The 19,117-nt window shown below is 39.7% G+C and overlaps 1 protein-coding gene across 2 annotated transcripts in view; it reads left to right on the forward strand.

Annotated features, from left to right (window-relative positions):
• PPFIA2 (PTPRF interacting protein alpha 2) overlaps window positions 1-19,117 on the forward strand; it is a 534,766-nt gene that overhangs the window by 302,493 nt on the left and 213,156 nt on the right. For both annotated transcript variants that reach the window (XM_067559878.1, XM_067559879.1), the window contains exon 4: window positions 5,304-5,405. In XM_067559878.1, the coding sequence (XP_067415979.1) occupies window positions 5,304-5,405 (102 nt within the window). The remainder of the gene's footprint in view (window positions 1-5,303; window positions 5,406-19,117) is intronic.

Consider the following 19,117-nt stretch of genomic DNA (forward strand, 5'->3'; position numbering starts at 1 on the left):
AAGGGAAGACATGATTACAGTCTTCAAATGTTAATGGCTGTTATAAAAAGGATGATGATCAGTTGTTCTCCATGTTCCCTGAGGGAAGGACAAGAAGTAATTGGCTTAGTTTGCAGCCAGGGAGATTTACATAGGATATTAGAAAACACTTTCTAACTACAAAGACAGTGAAGCACTGGAACAGGTTATCTAAGGAGGCTGTAGAATCTTCATCACTGGAGGTTTTTAAGAATAGGTTAGACAAACACCTGCTAGGGATAGTGTAGATGTACTTAATCCTGACTTGACATGAGAGGATGAACTTGATGACTGCTTGAGGTACCATCCAGTCCTACATTTCTGACTTTTATTATTCTGAATGATTCTAAAACACAACTGAATTTAGAACTTTTTTAAAGATCTTCAAGCTCTTCAAAGGAATGCACAAATAAGTGAAAATCATACTATTTTTCAGTCACATTGTTTCTGTTATATTTCAAGTGAGCTCTTGGGAAGAAAAATATTCAACAGAGTAAATAGACTAATATAACCTCCTGCAGCATGTTTATTCAGACTTCAATATAATTGCAGTTTCCTATGTTTCATGTCATTAGCAATTTTTCTTTATTAGTCTTTTCATATTATAATATAAAAATAGTGCAAACAGCTGAGTGAGTAATTTCCATACAGATTTAATCCTGTTTCAATCTTTAATTGGCTTCATAGCCAAACAACTTCTGTATAAACTTTAAGAGTGCAGTTGTGCTTGTCAAATTGTATTAGTTATGCAGCAGATTCTACCTTCAGGGGTCCTAAACTATGATTGACCATGCAACATTTCTGCTACAAACAGTAATTTTAGATGACAGTATTCTTTTGGTTCCTGTACATCTAGGAGGAAAATGCAAGAGCAGAGGTCATTAGCATCACATGCTATTACATAACTGGGTAAAACAAAAACATGTATTGCTGTGTTTTCAACTTAGAAGAGAAACATACTCTGGAGATTTTTACATTGTGCATAAGTCATGTGACGTCCCAGACTTAAAGGATATCTTTCAAGGCATTTCAGTATTTGCCTATGCTCTTCTGTAACATGAATTCACAAGCAGCTTGTTGTGAAGTCTTAGCTCTGTTATTAAATTACCACTCAAAAACCAATATGACAAAAATAATTTGGTTGTAAAGACCAAAGGCAAATCCACTGTTGCCGTGAGACATTCTCTATAGAAGTCTTACTATGTAATTCCAAGAAGAAAATCTCTTTGTCATCTTTCAATTCAGAGAAGTCAAAGCTCTTGACAACTGAGTGCTATCTAGTATTTCAGATAAAAAGGAAACTTGACTATTGAGTGTTCTTTAGCTCCTATTTCATGGAGAGGTAACTAACTGCCTTTTGTAAATATCAGCACCACAAAGTTATCAACAACATGGAGGAAATTCAGAGAACAAAACCAAAATAATTAAAGGGCTTGAGGCGATCGACTCATGGAAAAGATCTAGAATGGTATACCCAGATAGCTTGGCCAAATGAGGACTACTCAGTGCTATGAATACAGCTTTTTGAAGACTGTAAATGGTGAAACGTAAGATAATTATGGTGACCCCTGGACATATAACTGAGAGCAATGACTTGAAATTAAGCAATGGGAATGACCAAGAAAATTTCCTAAGGGTAAGTTCTGTAAGACAGTCTCCCAAACGAAGCAGTGGAAACTCCATTGCATAATTATTCAAAACTGGGTAGCCAGAATGCTAGAGGACATAGTGTGTGGACTGATCTTGTGTGTGGTACAGTGATGAATAGATGATCTGATAAGTCCATATCTACTCCTGATAATTATAGTCATTGAATCTAAATAACAAAAAGTCTCTTATCAGACTGTAACTCTGCCTTACTGTAGCTAATCACTATGCACCATCCTAATCCTAAATCATCAGGTGATACTTGTAATCCTTGACATCAGCTGACACCCTTCCCAGCATCCAAGCATATGGCAACAGCCTAAAGCATTTAAGTTCCAAATAAAAAGAGCCTACACCTAATCATTAATAAAGCTGAATTTTCTGTACCAGAGTACATCCCCCAAGTCAGCAATAAGTACCGGATTTTAAATGGTAGTCACTTGACTTATTTGTTTGTTACAGACCATCTAGCAATTGGAGGATGGGAAATGGAGCATAACCCATATTATTAATAATTATTAATATTACCCATAAGATCTATTTCATGAGCAGCCGGAAGCTGGGTGGCAGCCGCCCATGTCCCACCCACATCCTGCCCTGTAGTTGGGAGCCAGATGGCAGCTCCCCTGGGAGCAGGGAGGCAGCTGCCTACGTCCCGGCAAGCCGGGCGGCAGCTGCCCACATCCCGGCGCACAGTGGGGAGCCGGGCAGCAACTTCCAGCATCCCAGGGAGCCGGTTGGCAGCTGCCCTGATCCTGGCTCTCAGCCAGGAACCAAGTGGCAGCTGCCCGTGTCCCAGCTGGCAGTGGGTGGCAGCCACCTACTGCCACGTCCCATCCAGTCTAGGCGAGAGCCGAGCTCCAGCTGCCTAAGGCTTGTCTGGTCCCAGCTTGCAGCTGGGAACCAAGAACCAGCTGCCCTGGGCGTGCAGCAGCCTGAAGCAGGAGCCAGCTGCCCCAGCTTTCTTCTCAATTTCACCGCTTCAAATCCAAATTGTCCCAGCTCTGCCAACAAAAGCCGTACACCGCTCATTGAGGCAGTGGCATATGAAGGGTCTCTGGTGCACAAGGCCAAGCCTGCATTTGCGCCTCCCAGGCCTCACGCCCCCCCACAGGGCAAGAGGCGTACAGGCGCTGCCCCCAGCTGCCCCGGGGGGGGTCTGTACTTGTAGGGGGGTGATGTAAATGCAGGCTTTGCTCTGCTGCCCCCCACCCCCGCCCACACTTACCCGGTGCGAGGCGCCCCCCTCTCCTTCTGCAACCCTGCAGCCTGATGTCAGCTTAGATGGGGTGACCTCACCCCCCTGGCCTAGGGAGGGGGGCTGGGCCAGCCCTTCATGACATGTGGGGGGAGGCACTGAGGAGCACCCCTCAGAGACTCCTGCATCCCTCGCCTGGCGCAAAAGGCCGGCCCGGTGCACACCCTTCACATCCCCCCCCAACTTACCACTGCTCCAGCCCCGCAGTCCAGCGCTGGCTCCCAGTGGGGGGCGGGGGTGCCAGGTTGGCCCTTCGCAATGGGTGGAAGGTGGGGGGCACAGGAGGCTGAGGGGTGGCTGCTCCCGCTTCCGCTCCTATGCTCCCCCCGCGCATCATGAAGGGCCTGCCCGGCCCCCCACCCCCAAGCTGCGGGGTGAGGCCACCCCATCTGAGCTGGTGCCATGCTGTGGGTCTGGAGGAAGTAGCAGGTAAAAGTGCTCCGGGCCAGCCCTTCACAATGGGCGGGGGGCGCATGAGGCTCTGTGCCCCTCAGAGCCTCCTGTGCCCCTCGGCCTCCTGTGCATTGTGAAGGGCCGGCCCGGTGCCCCCCTTACAGACCGGGGCCTGGGGGCCTGGCCCCCACTCGCTCCCCCCCTCAGAATGCCCCTGCATCAAGGTAGTTTTATTTTGTCTAAAAAATGACAGTTTTGTTGGCATGGGGGTGATTGTAGTGTGTACACCAGCATTGTTTTGTTGACAAAAACTGACTTTGTTGACAAACTCTCTAGTGTAGACCAGGCCTTAGTGTCTAGCAAAGTTATGAATTTAAGCTGCCAGGCTCATCTCTTGAAAGTGTTGTGCAGATTCCCTTTCAGGATGAGAACTGATAGGTCAGAGGTAGAGTGATTGTTTTGTGGAAAGTGTTGACCTACAGGTTGTGATGTTTTTGTCTTTTATCATTTTCCTCTGTGTAACAGAGTTCTACACACAATTTACAGCCAATTAATAGCAGCAATCATAATCATTACTTTTTTTAGAGAAAAATTAGGATTTCCTTGGTTTTTTCATGTCTAAATTTTTTTGACCGACATTGTTAGATTTCCTTTTGAAGTTGTAACATGGTTTTTGTGGCCTAGCAAAGAGCTTGAGAACTTTCATACGAACTGAAAAGAACACAGAATTATTTCACAGGACATTATTAAAACAATTACTTTGATCAAATACTATTTTGTAAACTGAAATTTGTTGAGAGTGTCAAAATTTTCCTTTCTTTAGCCCCAACAGCATAAAGTCCATGTTGAGGGTTAAAAATATTAAACAAAGTTAAACCTTACCTTTATTTTAAATATTATCTAACATTTGGCTAAGAAGCATTTAAAATCTGGTCCAAATATACTTTCTGATACTTGGTAACTAAAATATCCCATAAATTACTTAAACATGTAATTAAAACATAATGAACCACCCTTTCAGTGCTAGTTTGAGCCATGGCCTCTGCAAAATTAAGCCTTGAAGTCATTATGGTTTGGGTTAAAGCCACTCTCAGCAATGCAGTGGGAGACACCTGCAATATAAACCAGGCAAAACCCTTCTGAGCCTGTTCACAGCCAAATTTTCACTTTAATTTTATGTGGTTTCAACTTAAAGTTGGAGGCAAATAAGATAGACCAGATGGTTATGTTTTCTCCTAAACGAGTGCTTTCTCTTTTGAGTAATTAAGAATGACCTCAGGTCAATTGTCGCAGCTTCTGGGACCTTTTAAGAAATGATGACTGTTCTTACTTTTTTAAATGAAATTTTAGTATATTTTAAGTTATTTTGTTATTTTAATCAATAAAATCTCCATTTGATAGTAGCAATGCTGCTCTCCAGATATACAATTTTTGTGAGAGAATCTCACATTTCAGATGATAGAATTCATTTGACCCTTGGCCTTCTGCCTCACTATGTACATGAGACGTGCAGTCTCTTTTCAGTCAACTTCCACTATATCAGATAAACGCAACTACTGGATGTTGTGTTTAATGTCTTATATAAAATAAGGCATATGGGTGAAATCCTGGCCCCACTGAATCAAAATGGCAAAACTCCCATTGACTTCAGCACGGCCAGGATTATACTCATAGTTTCAAGTACTTAGAGTATCAGACTAATGGTCAGTCCCCAGAGAGTTCAATGGGAATTTTGTCTGAGTGACAACTGGAGAATCCTCTTAGACCATTACTCTTTATGTGCCAGTAAACACAAATACATAATTTATATATATTATATTATAAAAAATAATGGTTACATATGCTGTTTTAACTTCACATTGTTACCTTTCTGGACTTTTAAAATTATTTAAATATTAAATCCTAAAATCTACAATGCAATTCATTTTGGGAATACACTCTAAAATGTACATTTAAAATAATATTCATATTTATTTCCACTTTATAGGAATTTGCTGCACTGACAAAAGAGTTAAATGCGTGTAGGGAGCAATTGCTTGAAAAAGAAGAAGAGATTTCAGAACTGAAGGCTGAAAGAAACAACACAAGAGTAAGTATATAGTAAATTTTGTATGGGCTTATGCTTTTAGCACGAAATGTGTATGAAGCAGAAGGAATACACCTGCGTACCTGCACCTGTTAATTTGCATTAATATTAATAATCCTAACATAATAAGAATATCTAGTTTGTAAGAACTTGTTTATATTGTGTAAAAAGATAAATTTACTACAATTCTTCTACAAGAAAATGTGTGATATGTTTTCTATGAGTGAAATAAACCATTATAATTTTGACCATAATATGGTTAATAAACTTTAGGCTGATATTGTGGCACCATGAAGTTAATGGAAGTTTTGCTATTGACTTCAGCGAGGCCAGGATTTCACAGGAGTGCAGTCCTGTAAAACTTGAGCGTCTCATTCTCCCCATACTTAATTGAAGGCAGAATTTGACTGATAGTGTACATTGGTTTGTATTGTAGTCAGGTTTGAAAACACGTAAAGGAATTACCCTTTTAGATCTAAAAAACTGTAGCTCTTGGATAATTAGTGTTGATTTTAAATGGTAGCATATCTGTAACATGTATATTCATGCCTATGTAGATTTAGTATATAAGGGTCCTATCGATTAAAAATGCTGCGTGCTGATGCATATGGTGGATTTGATGGTGTTCATAAGATTCTAATGGGAAGAACCACCCATGAAAAGCCAATGGTCATTAATGGGCATTTGCAAAAGGATTGAGAAATGCCAACTTCAGGGTACAGCAGGTACTAAATGCAGCTCTGACATTGACACCACTTCTGCAAACCATGAAACTTACTGATGATCTAGTCCTGTGCTAGGTGAAGAGAAATCAATAAGAGATTTATTAGGACAACCAATACCAGTTAATGAAGGTTATAGAATATGATGACCTTGCTAAAGTGTATATTTGAAATCCTGGAAGCTAAAATTAGTAAAGTTACCAATGTATTATGGGAATGGAGAAGCAGTTAGGCATAGGAGATGAAGACCTAAAACATGAAAAAAAAATACACTACCTAGTAAATGCAGATAAACTAATGCACTCATTGGAACCATGGCTATGGAAAGAAGAATGGAACAACTTGACAATCAAGTCAGAGACACAAGGTGGCTCAGGTAATATCTTTTATTGGACCAATGGAAATTCTAGTGATCCAATAAAAAATATTACCTCACCCACCTTGTCTCGCTAATATCCTGGGACCAACACAACTACAACTGCACTGCAAGTCAGAGACTGACATTCAATAATTTTCGAGATACCAGCAAGTGTGCAAACAAACAAACAAAAACAAACAAACAAAACATCTGATCCTGATGAATCTGCAGAAGAATTAGCTTTAAATCTCATAAAGCTAAAATTTAAGTGCAGTTTTTGTCACTATTGTGCATATACTATAGTATTATAAGTGACTTTGTAAATTATATTTGTTACAAATTTATTTCCTCTCCATAATCTGTGATCTTTATTAATTGAATTTTCAGTTTTTATTTATTTATTTTTATGTCAGCACTACAAGGTCAACGTGGTATCTGAAAAAACAAGCAGTGTTGAGCGTCCTTTGTTGAATACATAATGCGCGTCACAAACTATCCTGGTACCACACTGTACAGTCACCCCTCTTTTGCAAGAGGACCCAATAATTGTGTCCCATGTGCTTCCAAGGCCGTTGGGCCTGGAGAGAGCCTAGTCATTGTTTTCAGTTCTAGGAGTATAGGGCTCATACCTCTTGCCTGACACCTCATACCTCACTCCTCATACCTTGTCTGACACCTCATACCTCTTGTTTGACAACCTTCTTTCAGATGTGGACTGCCACCACCCAGCTCCCTGTACTCTGAAATCAGTGTCTGAGACCTCCTGAGCAACTTCCTCCCCTGCCCCCTTGCCTCCCCAGTTGCCTGTACATGGTTCCTGAGAACTCCACCTAGGCTGTGGGCACTCTGGGCCTCTAGTTTAGTCCCTGTAGTGAAAATGAGGTAGGAAAGAAAAGAACAGAGGCTTATCAAAGGAATTTCTAAACTACAGCATCTTTACACTTAAAGTATTCCAGAGTTACAGATCTTTGAAAACAAAACCAAAGACTTGAGACACACCCTTCCTTGGTCTGATCTCACCCCTTCTGTGAGCCTGAAGATTGTCAGTGTTTCAGGGTAGGCAGAGTCCCTTTTGTTCTTACCCTCCTGCAAGTCCTTCCTAAATGTGAGGATGGTCAGCCCTCCCACCCTGAGCAGCACTGAGCCCTTAAGACCATGTCTACACCAGAGAGCTTACCACGGCACAGTTGTACCAATGCAGCTGTGTCGCTGTAAGATTGCTTGTGAAGCCAGTCTATGCTGATGGGAGAGAGCTCTCCCATCAGCATAATAAAACCACCTCCATGAGCAGCAGTAGCTATGTTGGTGGTAGAAGCTCTCCCACCGACATAACACTGTCCACTGTTTTTTCACACACCAGAGCGACATAAGTTATACCAACATTAGTGGTAGCATAGACATGTCCGAAGTAAACGCTGTCTCTTAGCCGTGTGCTTCAGTGGGGTTCGCCAGTCCCCTGCCCCAGTCATAAACTACCCTCAGGCAAGTTTACAGATGTGTTCAGCATGTTCTGACAAAATGGAATTCATAATTTCATACAGACATATTGTGGCTATCATAATATGATGCTGCAAAACAATCTACTATTTAAACGAACAAAAGTATTCTAATAAAGCAATAATATAGCAAGAACCAAGATATCTCCCAAATCTGAAGTGAGACTAACTGACTCTCCCCTCATTTTAACCCAACTCCCTCACTACATTTGATAAAGTCATAGTTGGGCTTACCTAGCATCCCTGGATGCTCTCACTCTCAGAAGTCTTTATGCCTCTGTGACAATTATTGCAACTGCATGCAATATCTTTAGGGGCCATATTGTATTAAGTGTATGAATGGTTTATCTATCACAGTGGGCCAGGGATTGTATGCAACTCCAGCATGGCAGGGTTGACACAGCTCCTCCAGGAAGTAAGAACAGTGGGGGAGGGGATCATTAAGATGAATTATTCAGATGGTAAACACCTCCAGAGATGTGTCACCCTTGAGGAGGCTTGCATATACTGGTTCAAAGTGGATTTTCCAGAGACCAACAGACAAAGAAAGGGCTTTTGTTATAAAAAGGTTGTATTTAAATTGACTCGGGGTCTTCTTTCTGATCCAGCAAACAGGGAGGATCCTCTGTCCAAGGGGGGCAACCCTTGAGGAAGGGTTGGAAAGACTTTGGCCTGCCAGGGCCCCATAAGACTGATGGGTGACTCCTGGTATGTTTAGTATGGTGTTTTATATCTGTGTATTGTTTGATTATGTTTTCTCTGTAATGCCTTTACTTTAAGACTAAATGTACTTACTGAGAAAGGGCTGTGTGGTAACTTGTAACTGCAGGCAATACACTGTTCATAGCCCCGCAGAGAGAAATCAAAGCACAGGCACTGGTCTTTATTCAGACTGACTTGCTGGGGATATCATAGTGTAGGCAGAGAGATGTGCAGCCTTAAAACCTTGAACAGGAGGGAGAGAGATGAAGGGCTTCATCCAAGGGAGATAATGTCTGGAAGTCAGAAACCTTAAATGGATGCCCTCAAGGCACCATGGAGGAGGAATATAGGTGCAGTTATCCTGAAACTGTGACAATACCCTTCTCTTTTGAAGATAGAGCCTCTTAAAATGCACTGATACTCTGATTTTCAAAAATAAGTTCTAGCCCAAATTCTTCACACGCTGCTGAGAGAAAAGGAAGGAAGTACTCCTGCCCATATACTCATTGGAGTTCCATTCTATGGAAGCCTTAAACTGAGGTACAAAGAGAGCAGGATCTCAACTCCCCACCTCAAACAGAGCCACCTGAGAACATCTGTTTCTTCTCGTACTGTTTCTTAAATTCAGCCCTTCAGTCAGTTTCTTCCCTGGGATGAGATACTCGCCTTTGGCCTTATCCACATGTTTTCCGTTTCTTACATCATCATAAGATACAGTAGAAATATCTTTCAGTTCAGAACATAGTTGGCAATTTTTTCAGCATGTGAGGCAAAATAGAACAATGCTGGACCACCTGTACTTTTATTGACTGGCTCTGCACAGCTGACAGCAAGACAAATATATTTTTGTCAGTAAAATCATTACATGTGACTTTGAAAAAGTTGGAGTAGAAATTTCTATAGTAACTTTTGTAGTCGGTATGAATCTAATTTCAATTTTGAAAGAATAACCAGCCCTACAATATACAGAAAGGTATTAAAGGATCTCTTCTAGAGCCGGAACACAAAATAATGTGGTACATTAATTGTGATCATCTCAGATATCAGAGACTGAAAAGAACATTAAAGGAGGCCAGAACTAAAAAAGAACATATATCATATGTTAAAATGAGGACATTATTTTCTTTTCTGATCTGAGCCAGTTGATTATTCTTGAATTAAAATATCCCTACTTTTCACAACAAAGTTGCAGTTTGTAATCAGAGTGAACGTAAATGGGATTGGGGAAGGAGATACAATAAAGTCTCTGCCTAAATTAAACCTTCAGCAAGGGATCTAATACAGAAGCTGTGTAAACTTTTTCATATTGTTTCTGAAAACTCCTGAAGAATATACTGCATTAAACTTGATAACATTTTTTATTTACTTAATGGTAATGGGTAAGCTAATCCTTGTTTAAAATAGGAATTAAAAGCAAAAATTCCTTTTGTCTTCTTCTATATTCTGAAATGTAACCGTTCGTAGGAGAAAAGCAGGAATCAGAAATCTGAGGTAATAGATTTAAGAGAGAAAACACATTTCATGTGAGTTCAGCGCTTGTGGGAGGTGCTGGCTGACAGCCCTGGAGAATGATGGTCCTTGTACGCAGGACATTTGCAGAATAAGCAGTGACAGTGTAAGCTTCCAAAGCACTGACATGCTGATCTGGAGGGATCAGCCAGAGCAACAGGATAGCTCAATCTTTTTGCCTGTTTAATCTTTTGAGACTGTCAACAAAAGTATCAATTAAAGTGAAATGTGGTAGCTTTTTTTGTTATGTGGATAGTTGTCGACTGGGAACTAGACATCCATCAGATGGTAACACACGTCTGTCACAGGTGATCTAGCTGGATATTAGCTACCAGTCTAGAGGTGAAAGGCTATACATTCCTTTATAAATCCTTCCAGCTATCTAGGTCCCCAGAAGTCATAGATATTTAAGGGAGAACAATGTGAAATATCTATGAAATATAATTTTTAAAAATTGAAAAAGCGTACAAGGTACAAATTCTGTGCTGGTGTAAACTGATGCTGCCAGTTGATTCAGGGGAGCTGCACCACTTTACAGAATATTTGACCTTTCACAGCACTCACTTGGGATATTTTGTCCCATTGGTGAAATCAATGATTTTATGGGCCGTGTCAAACTTGCTTCCACTTCCCAATAGTCCCATTGTCTTAAGTGAGACTGCTGGTAGAGGTAAGGTGTGTGGATGTGGCCTGTAGAATCATGTGGAATTATTTTCAAACAAGTGAGAGTAGTAACTTCTCCATGTAAGAGCTCTAGAGTGGGTTGGGATGGACAGAGATTAAACTACTTAGATTTCAATGTACTCACATACTTGAGAATATTATTGTACTGTTCTTAATCTATGCTTTGGACAGTTTATGCATAATGTTTAAGGACTGAATCATACTCCGTATGCTCTTAATTTCTTATGGAATTGCTATAACTGTTCAGATTTACAAATAATTACAATATTAAAGATAATTTATAAACCATGAAAAGTGTGCTTGCCTGAAACACATATTTCTCTTTGTCATGTGTAAAAGGTACAATATGTATATTATATATGTTTATTTATAAAACCTATTTAATTATTTTACAAAGAATAAGTAGTCCAACATTAATCTACACAAATATAATTGAAAGCTACTCTGAAATTCCAGTAATTAGCATGATATAAATAGTGAAGCAGCTTCTTTTGGGAGTATTTCTTTGTTTTGTTTTTATACATTGTGGATGAACAAAGCTCTCCTTCCATCTCTCCAGAGGGAGGAGAATGAAATTATACATTGGAACAATTCATGGAGGCTTTAATTACTAATTAGTTAGACCAGGAAAAAAAAACCAAACAACAAATCAGGAACATTTTCTCGTTCATAACTGTGTAACCCAGCATTATATATGTTGAATCTTCCATGCATTTATGCGTCATTTTAAAAGTACACTGAAGGGCAGATCCTCACCCAGTGTAAGTTTGAATAACTTCTTTGATTTCAGTGGAGATACACCATTCTACACCAATTGAGGAACTGGCCCTAAGTATCTAGTTTATTTAGATCCAAACTTAGTTGTATAAAAACAAGAATTCTACAAAAAATAGATCAAACAAAATGCTTAAGGGTTTTTTAAACTTTAACTGGCAATGTAGTACATTTGGATTTAAACATTCTCTTGCATTGGGTTAGTTCATGAATGCCAGAAAGTAAACCATCTTAGAAACTGATCCAGTACTCTTTATGGTGCACTGTCTCACTGTGCAATACTAATCTAATTTTAAGATCCTGATCTTCAAGATCCGCAGTAGACAAGACTTCTTTTAGGGGCTGTCTCTCTTTATGACCATGAACTACTTGACCACACTAATCATCAGGAGCTGAAGGAGTCAGTAGCACTGAAACAGGAGGCTCTTAGGAGCAGGAGATTGGATCACATTGATGTTTGGTCTGTGTCTGAGAATCTCTCTTCCTCTAGATATTAGTATATTCATGGATCTCAATACATGCAGTGTAAGTTGTAAAACACATCAATTGGCATCAGCTTTCATTTAATCAATATGCCAGATACCTTACATTTTCTTCCCTAAAGATAGAATATGAAGGAAAGAAAGTAAACAGGAAGGAGCACATAAAATAGTAGAACCCTAGAAATGTAGAGCTGGAAGGGACCTCAAGAGGTCATTTAGTCCACCCTCTGCACTGAGGCAGGACCAACTACACCTAGACCATTTCTGACAGGTGTTTGTCTCACCCGTTCTTAAAAACCTCTAGTAACCGGGATTCCTCAACCTTTTTGGAAGCCAGTTCCAGTGCTTAACTATTCTTGTAGTTAGAAAGATTTTCCTAATATCTAACTTAAGAGGGCCTACACATCTCTTCATCTTTCTCTTGCTCCTAATTTATTTATAGAATCTCTTCTTAATGTATTTTATATCCCTCACTAAGTGTAACTCATTTTACACCTTAGCCTTTCAGATTTTGCCCCTACTTGTTTGTGCCATTATTTTGTACTCATGTTAGCAATTTGTCCATGTTTCTACTTTTTTATGATTCCTTTTTGATTTTCAGGTCATTAAAGAGCTACTGATGGAGTCATCTTAACCTCTTACTATTTTTCCTATCTTTCTTTCACATCAAGATTGTTTGGTATTGCACCTTAATATTGGCTGTTTGAGAAATGACCAGTTCTCCTGAACTTCTTTTTCCCTTAGATTTTTTTCCCATGGGACTTTAACTTTCCAGTTCTCTTAGTTTGTTAGTGTACCTTGTTGAAGTCCATTGTTGTTATTCTGCTGCTCTCACTCTTTCCTTTTCTATCACTTTCATCCAAATTGCCTTCAAACTTCAGATTCTCAACCAATTCCTCCCTCTTAGCTAGACGCAAATCTAAAATGGCCATTTCCTTGGTTACTTCATCCACCTTCTGAAACAAAAAGTTAACCCCAATTCATTCCAAGAATTTATTGGACATTTTTTGTTTTTCCAATATTGCTTTTCCATCAGATGTCTGGGTAGTTATAGTCCCCCATTGGTACCAGGTTTTATGTTTTGGATATTTCAGTTCTAAAAATGCCTTTACCTCCTGATTTGGTGGTCTGTGTAGACCCCTAAAACAACATTAATTCTTTCCTCCCCTTTTTTTCCACCCAGAGGCTCCCCCTATTTTGCCTCTCATCTTTTTCTGTACCTCAGAACAAATGTAGAATGCAACAGCTGCCCCATTTCCCCCTTGCCTGTCCTTCCTGAACAAGATATACTACTCTATACTAGTATTCCAGTCATGAGACTTGTCCCATGAAATGTCTGTGTTGGCAATTAAATCATAATTTAGCATATGTACTAATATGTCCAGTTCTTCCTGTTTATTACCCATGTTCCTTGAACATATGTATAAGCAACTAATATGCTGAGTAGATTCCCCATTGTCATCCCTCTTGTTGCTCTATGACCCTATTTTAATTTTCCATGCCCCCCTCCCAACATCTAGCCCTCTGTTAAAGTCACCTTTTTTATACCTACCTGTGGGCTTTTGTTTAGCCACATAGGATATATAAGAGAGGGACGGAGAATGCTGTCTTCCAAACTGTATTTAATGATGTAATCTTCATTAACCCTCAAACACAAGTGATGGGTGCATTAAAAACATGTATATGTAGCACCAGATTAGGGAAGCAAGGGCCTCCGTGGGAAGGAGAAGTGGGGGGGAGGGGCGGGGAGTATAAGTGGCTCATCTTGTATCTACCTGCCACTACTACGATCCCTACAGCCCATGGCAGATGAAAATGGTCTTTTGTCTAATATAATGAGATTAGAAGCACCTCTGCGACTGCTTGACGTTATGATTTTGTAGTGAGCCCAGCAGCCTCATTGCTTGGCCTGCCACACATGCTGCCCTCTTGCTGTTTTCTGCCTCTTGTTTGAAAACCATACTAATGTGCCCAGTATGATGGGGTGTGTCAGATAATCCTTTCATACTGCACAACACCGTATTCTATTAAATTGAAACACAAGAGGAAAAAGTCAGCAAATGGAACAGTCCCTGACCCCTAAATCCTTTAATAACCATTTTTGCATCAGTATTGAGATCTATCCCCTACACACCCTTTGGTGATGGTTCTTTTTCCCCCTCCTGTTCTACAACCAAAAGTAAGAGCCTATGCTATATATTACAGCCTGACTAGAGGTATTCAGGGGTCTGATGCCAAAATTATATCAATACAATGATTATAACTTATTTTTAATATTAGGTTATTACAAACTTGTTTGCAACTTTTCAGAATATTAACTTATAAGTATGTTATAGCCAGGATGCCTGTGGACATTTTAGTTAGTTGTGTTATAAAATGTTCAGGCTGGTTAAAGAAATTGCAGGCAGCTTCTGCTTTCTGTGAGCGAGGACTAGTAAATGTCAGGAAGATTAACCCTCTTTAGCCATAAAACCATGTTTATTATCCATAAGGGTGTTATATAAACTCAGATAAGCTGCATTTTAAACTTTACCTTGCTGTAATTTTATACTGTTTTCTATGTTTAAAACATGTATTGGTGATTGAAATTTGTGCTTTGGAATAGAAGTTAATTGCTGTGGCAGACAGATGGTAACTCTTTAGATCTTAGATCAAGAGACAAACCCCTAAGAATGTCTTGTCTAGACCAGAACATCTCCCTCTTGTATAAACACCAGATAAGGATTACCTTATCTCAAGAAGACAAACCATGTAAAACATTCATGTTTTCTGAAAAGACCTGATTGTGAAAATGAACAGAGGGTTGTGTTATCAGAGCAATAAATCTAGGTAAATCTATACATAGAATTGTAGGAATATCCTTATTGAAATAAATTTTATATTTTCTCTAAAATCTTCATTCAGAGGCCTTTAGGAAAAAATGTGTGTAATTGGAGATGTTGGAAATGCTCAAGCAACTCCTTCATCAAATTCAGGGAGACAGGAAAAATCATCTGTCCAAAAATGTTTGTGAAACATCACCACTTCTTTACCAATTATTTAAGCTAAAGGACTCTGTTTAAGAATTATTTCATTGTAAAAGAGTGATTTGAGAAATAAAATATTTTATGTAATCTTATGTAATAGAATAGGAGTGCTTTGGATATTTTGAAAACAGGAATTTCATTTCCTGTTGAATTCTAATAAAACTGAAGAAATATCTCAAAAATTGACTGAATAAAGAGAAGGTATTTTAAACTCTAACTTTAAAGATCTTCTGAGAATCTCCCACCACAAAAGCAAAGGAAATATAGCAGTAAGGAAAGAATTACAACTACATATTCATAAAATGAAGAAAATCTTAAAGCCAACCCATGAAGGTACTGAGGCAATGAAAATATGACAGCTTACTTTGCCCAGTTTTGAATCTAAAAAAAGCCTGAAAAGTGTGTGTTCCTATAACTTGATGAAAATAGGAAGGAGACTGGTATTAAACAAAACTCTGAAGTAAGCATTCCTCACACACAATCTCTGCTACCATGCTTAAACACAACTCATCCTATCCATCTATATCAACAAGCTACTACAGAAGCTAGGAGAAGATTCCAGAAGAAACCAACCCAAGAAAAACTTCCCCAAGACCTCAGCATGGATTAGTGAGAGAAAATGTACTAACGTATTGCCAAGGGATTAGATTTAAAACTCTTCTAATGATTTTACTGGAATATGGAAATGCTCTTTTAACTTCAGGTATTAATAGTTTCTCCTGTAAATCACTAATGGTTAGACCATGTATTTCTGAAGAAGAGACAGGAGCTAAACACTGGTGAATAGAGAAATACAGGATGTAATTGGAGTAAAGATTCTTAATATTTTTAGTTGGCCTGTCTTAAGACAGCTCCTTAAATGGCTTCTAAGTTTTAAATATTTTCTTTGGTTTCATAGGATTTAGTTAATTGCTTACTTTACCCATCTCTAAACTGATTAGTTACAATTAATAGCCAACAGGATCCACCTTCCCTTTAAACAAATTATTTTGCCCCATTATAAGCAATTTAAATATCTATGAGATATAAGATGGACTCACAATTCTGGGAAACAATATACTTTAGTCTTAATTAACAACCCCCCCCCCCCTCCCACCCCCCCCGCCCCTCCGGCAGTTCACTCTCAAGGATCTGTTAAAAGCTCTACAGAGTGAGAAGACAGAAGAGATTGTAATGGGTCAGGAAGGGATTACCCCATGTCAGTGTATTCTGGGTATTTGGGGGTGGGGGTGTCTCCTCCTCTGAAGCATTGGAAATGGCCACAGGCAGAGATGGAACTCTGGATGGGGCAGGCCAGGGCTCAGAGGTGGCACTGAGCATTCTCTCTCTCTCATGTGCTTACCTGATTGGTTCTTGCTCATATATTCAGGGTCTAACTGGTCATCATATGTGGGGTTGGGAAGGAATTTTCCCCCAGGTCAGCTTGGCAGAGACCCTGGGGATTTTTCACCTTCCTCTGCATTATGGAGTGTGGGTCACTCGCCAGCCTTATCTGAGTATATATCACTCAATCAGTTCCCTGCCATTTCAGGAGCCGTAGGCTTGGTCTACACTAGGAAATTAGTCTGGTATAACTACATTGGCCAGGTATCTGAAAAATCCACACCCCTGACTGATACAGTTAAACCAAACTAACCCCTGTGTGGACAGTGCTAGGTTGACACGAGAATTTTCCTGTCATCCTAGCTATTGCCTCTTGGGAGGGAGGGGGAATACCCCTGCCAATGGGAGACTCCTTCCCATTGGCATACGTAGTGTCTTTACTGAAATGCTACAGCAGCATTGCTTTTTAAGTGTAGACAAGCCCTCAGACATGGGAGCATTTTAGTCCCATCTCTTCTCTTCCTGTGGCACAAAACAGTCTTGTCTCCTCTGGATTGTAATACTTTTGGTAATTTTGGTTGCTGGGTTTTGTGTGCAGGTACTGGATGGTGTTCATAGCCTGTGACGTAAAGGAGGTCAGACTAGATGATCTGGTGATCTTTTCTGGCCTTAAACTCAGTGACTCTGACTCTAAGTAGCCAATTTATTATGTGTGTTCTGTCATTTGTGATATTTTGTTTAATATTTTCTTTTTCTTTAATAATACAATAGCCATGGTTAATAACTGCAATTATTATGCTAGGTCTGCACACTGGTGACTAAAATAGTGAGAGTCAGAGAGAGAGAGAGAGAGAGAATGTCCAGAATGGACAATAAGTGAAAGAGTAAGAGTTGGCCAACTGTTCTCTTTACTTTTGATCTCCAGATCATCTTGCACCACTGGAATAATGCGTGGTGCAAAAGTTTTTAACATATATATGTTTTTCAGCTCTATTTCTCTTAATAAAATTTCATTGTCTTTTTTATTATATGATTTTAAACAGAATAACCCAAACTCTACAAAATCATTCCTCTAAGCACACTCCCTTTAGCATGTTTTTCAATGGTAACTTCAGCATTTACAAGAATTACCACAAAAATATGACGTTAATAATAAACAATATATATAATCCTAAAAAGAAAAAAAGTTAGTTAATAAGTAGTTAAGGCTGTTCAAAGAACCACTTAGCCACACAAACCTTTAAGAGTAAATAAATGTTTAATTAATATACCTTAATCCCCTCTCCCCCAACATCACATTTTCTGCTTTCACTGACAAACTGCCTCTCCATAAATAAATCCCTTAGGTACATAACCAATACACTTGTCACATTGCTCAGAATTGAACTATCATGCAAAACCCTAACTCTAACTTCAGCAACATTGACATATTAGATATCTGTGAACTAACATTCTGAGGGGAATCTGGATTACTCCAGTTTGAAATCATCTAAATGAGAGCAGAAAAAAAAAATCGTGTTTCAAAAAGGCCTACATATTTTCTCAGCCATGACAAATGCTATATTTGTGATGTTGTATATCAATCAACATGTCCTTTTAATGTATACGTTTTTTCAAAATAAAATAACTATCTTTTGGTAAAGCAGAATTAAATGTAAAAAGTTTTTCTTCCTGGTTTATCCAGATTACATCAATTTATCTTTATATATTTTTAATAAGCACAATTTTTAGCCAATATTCCTAAAAGAGGTCAAACAGCCATTTCTGAAATTAAAGTATCCATTTTTCTACACTGGGCAGAGGCTTTAATGGTTCATAACAAAAGAAATCTCATATATAGTTTTCTTTGTAAAGAGCAGTCATATGTAATACTCCTTGCAGACTGAGCACTGCACAATGTTATTCCCAGCAAGCCACGTTGCCTAAACAGTGTCTACACTTGCCTTGCTTTTCAGGGGTTATAAATAGTATATTTACCCACACAACTCTTTCCAAGTAAAAGCATTTATTCTTAAGGTAAAAGCATTGCAGAGAAAACATATTAAAAACAACAAAATATTCTACATACATGCCAATAAATTTACCAGAGATCACCCCAACTCCAGCAGGAACTCTGGTGGGAGTTGTTCCTTCAAACTCCATCAAGGGTTTTTCTGTGGTGTGATGAGGGAGGCCTGTATTGCCCCTCCACAGGTCCTGCGCTCTTTTCGGCTGCACTGGTGGTATGGCAGGGTGGGAGCGGGGGGGAGGGGTCCGGTCCCACCTTCTACCTCGGGTCCCAACCCAGGGACCCTGTAAGGAGTACCCTCAAACCACTTAGTCCATGAGAGCTACTACCTTCCCTGTGTCGCCTGTCCTTGGCCTCACTGCTCACAGTCCGCTCCCTGGAACCGGGGCTAGGGTTTCTCCTCCTTCCTCGCCATGGGTCTCTGTCCCTGTGATCTTCCGCTGCTTCGGTGAGGTCACCCCCCCTCAACTCCTTTGCTCAGTTGACTGAGCAGCTGGCTCGTCCTTTAGGCCTCTCTGCCTATGACCCTTGGCCCTGCCCAGATGGGCTTATCCTTAACTCCTCTTCTTTGGGGTTGTGGTAGCAACAGCAATCACTCTAGGCTCTCTAGCCACGCTGCACCACTCTGCTC

Source organism: Emydura macquarii, unplaced genomic scaffold, assembly GCF_026122565.2.
Source record: "Emydura macquarii macquarii isolate MOO-44397 ecotype Brisbane River unplaced genomic scaffold, CSIRO-AGI_Emac_v2 contig_2205, whole genome shotgun sequence".
In the NCBI taxonomy this organism is placed as follows: Eukaryota; Metazoa; Chordata; order Testudines; family Chelidae; genus Emydura; species Emydura macquarii.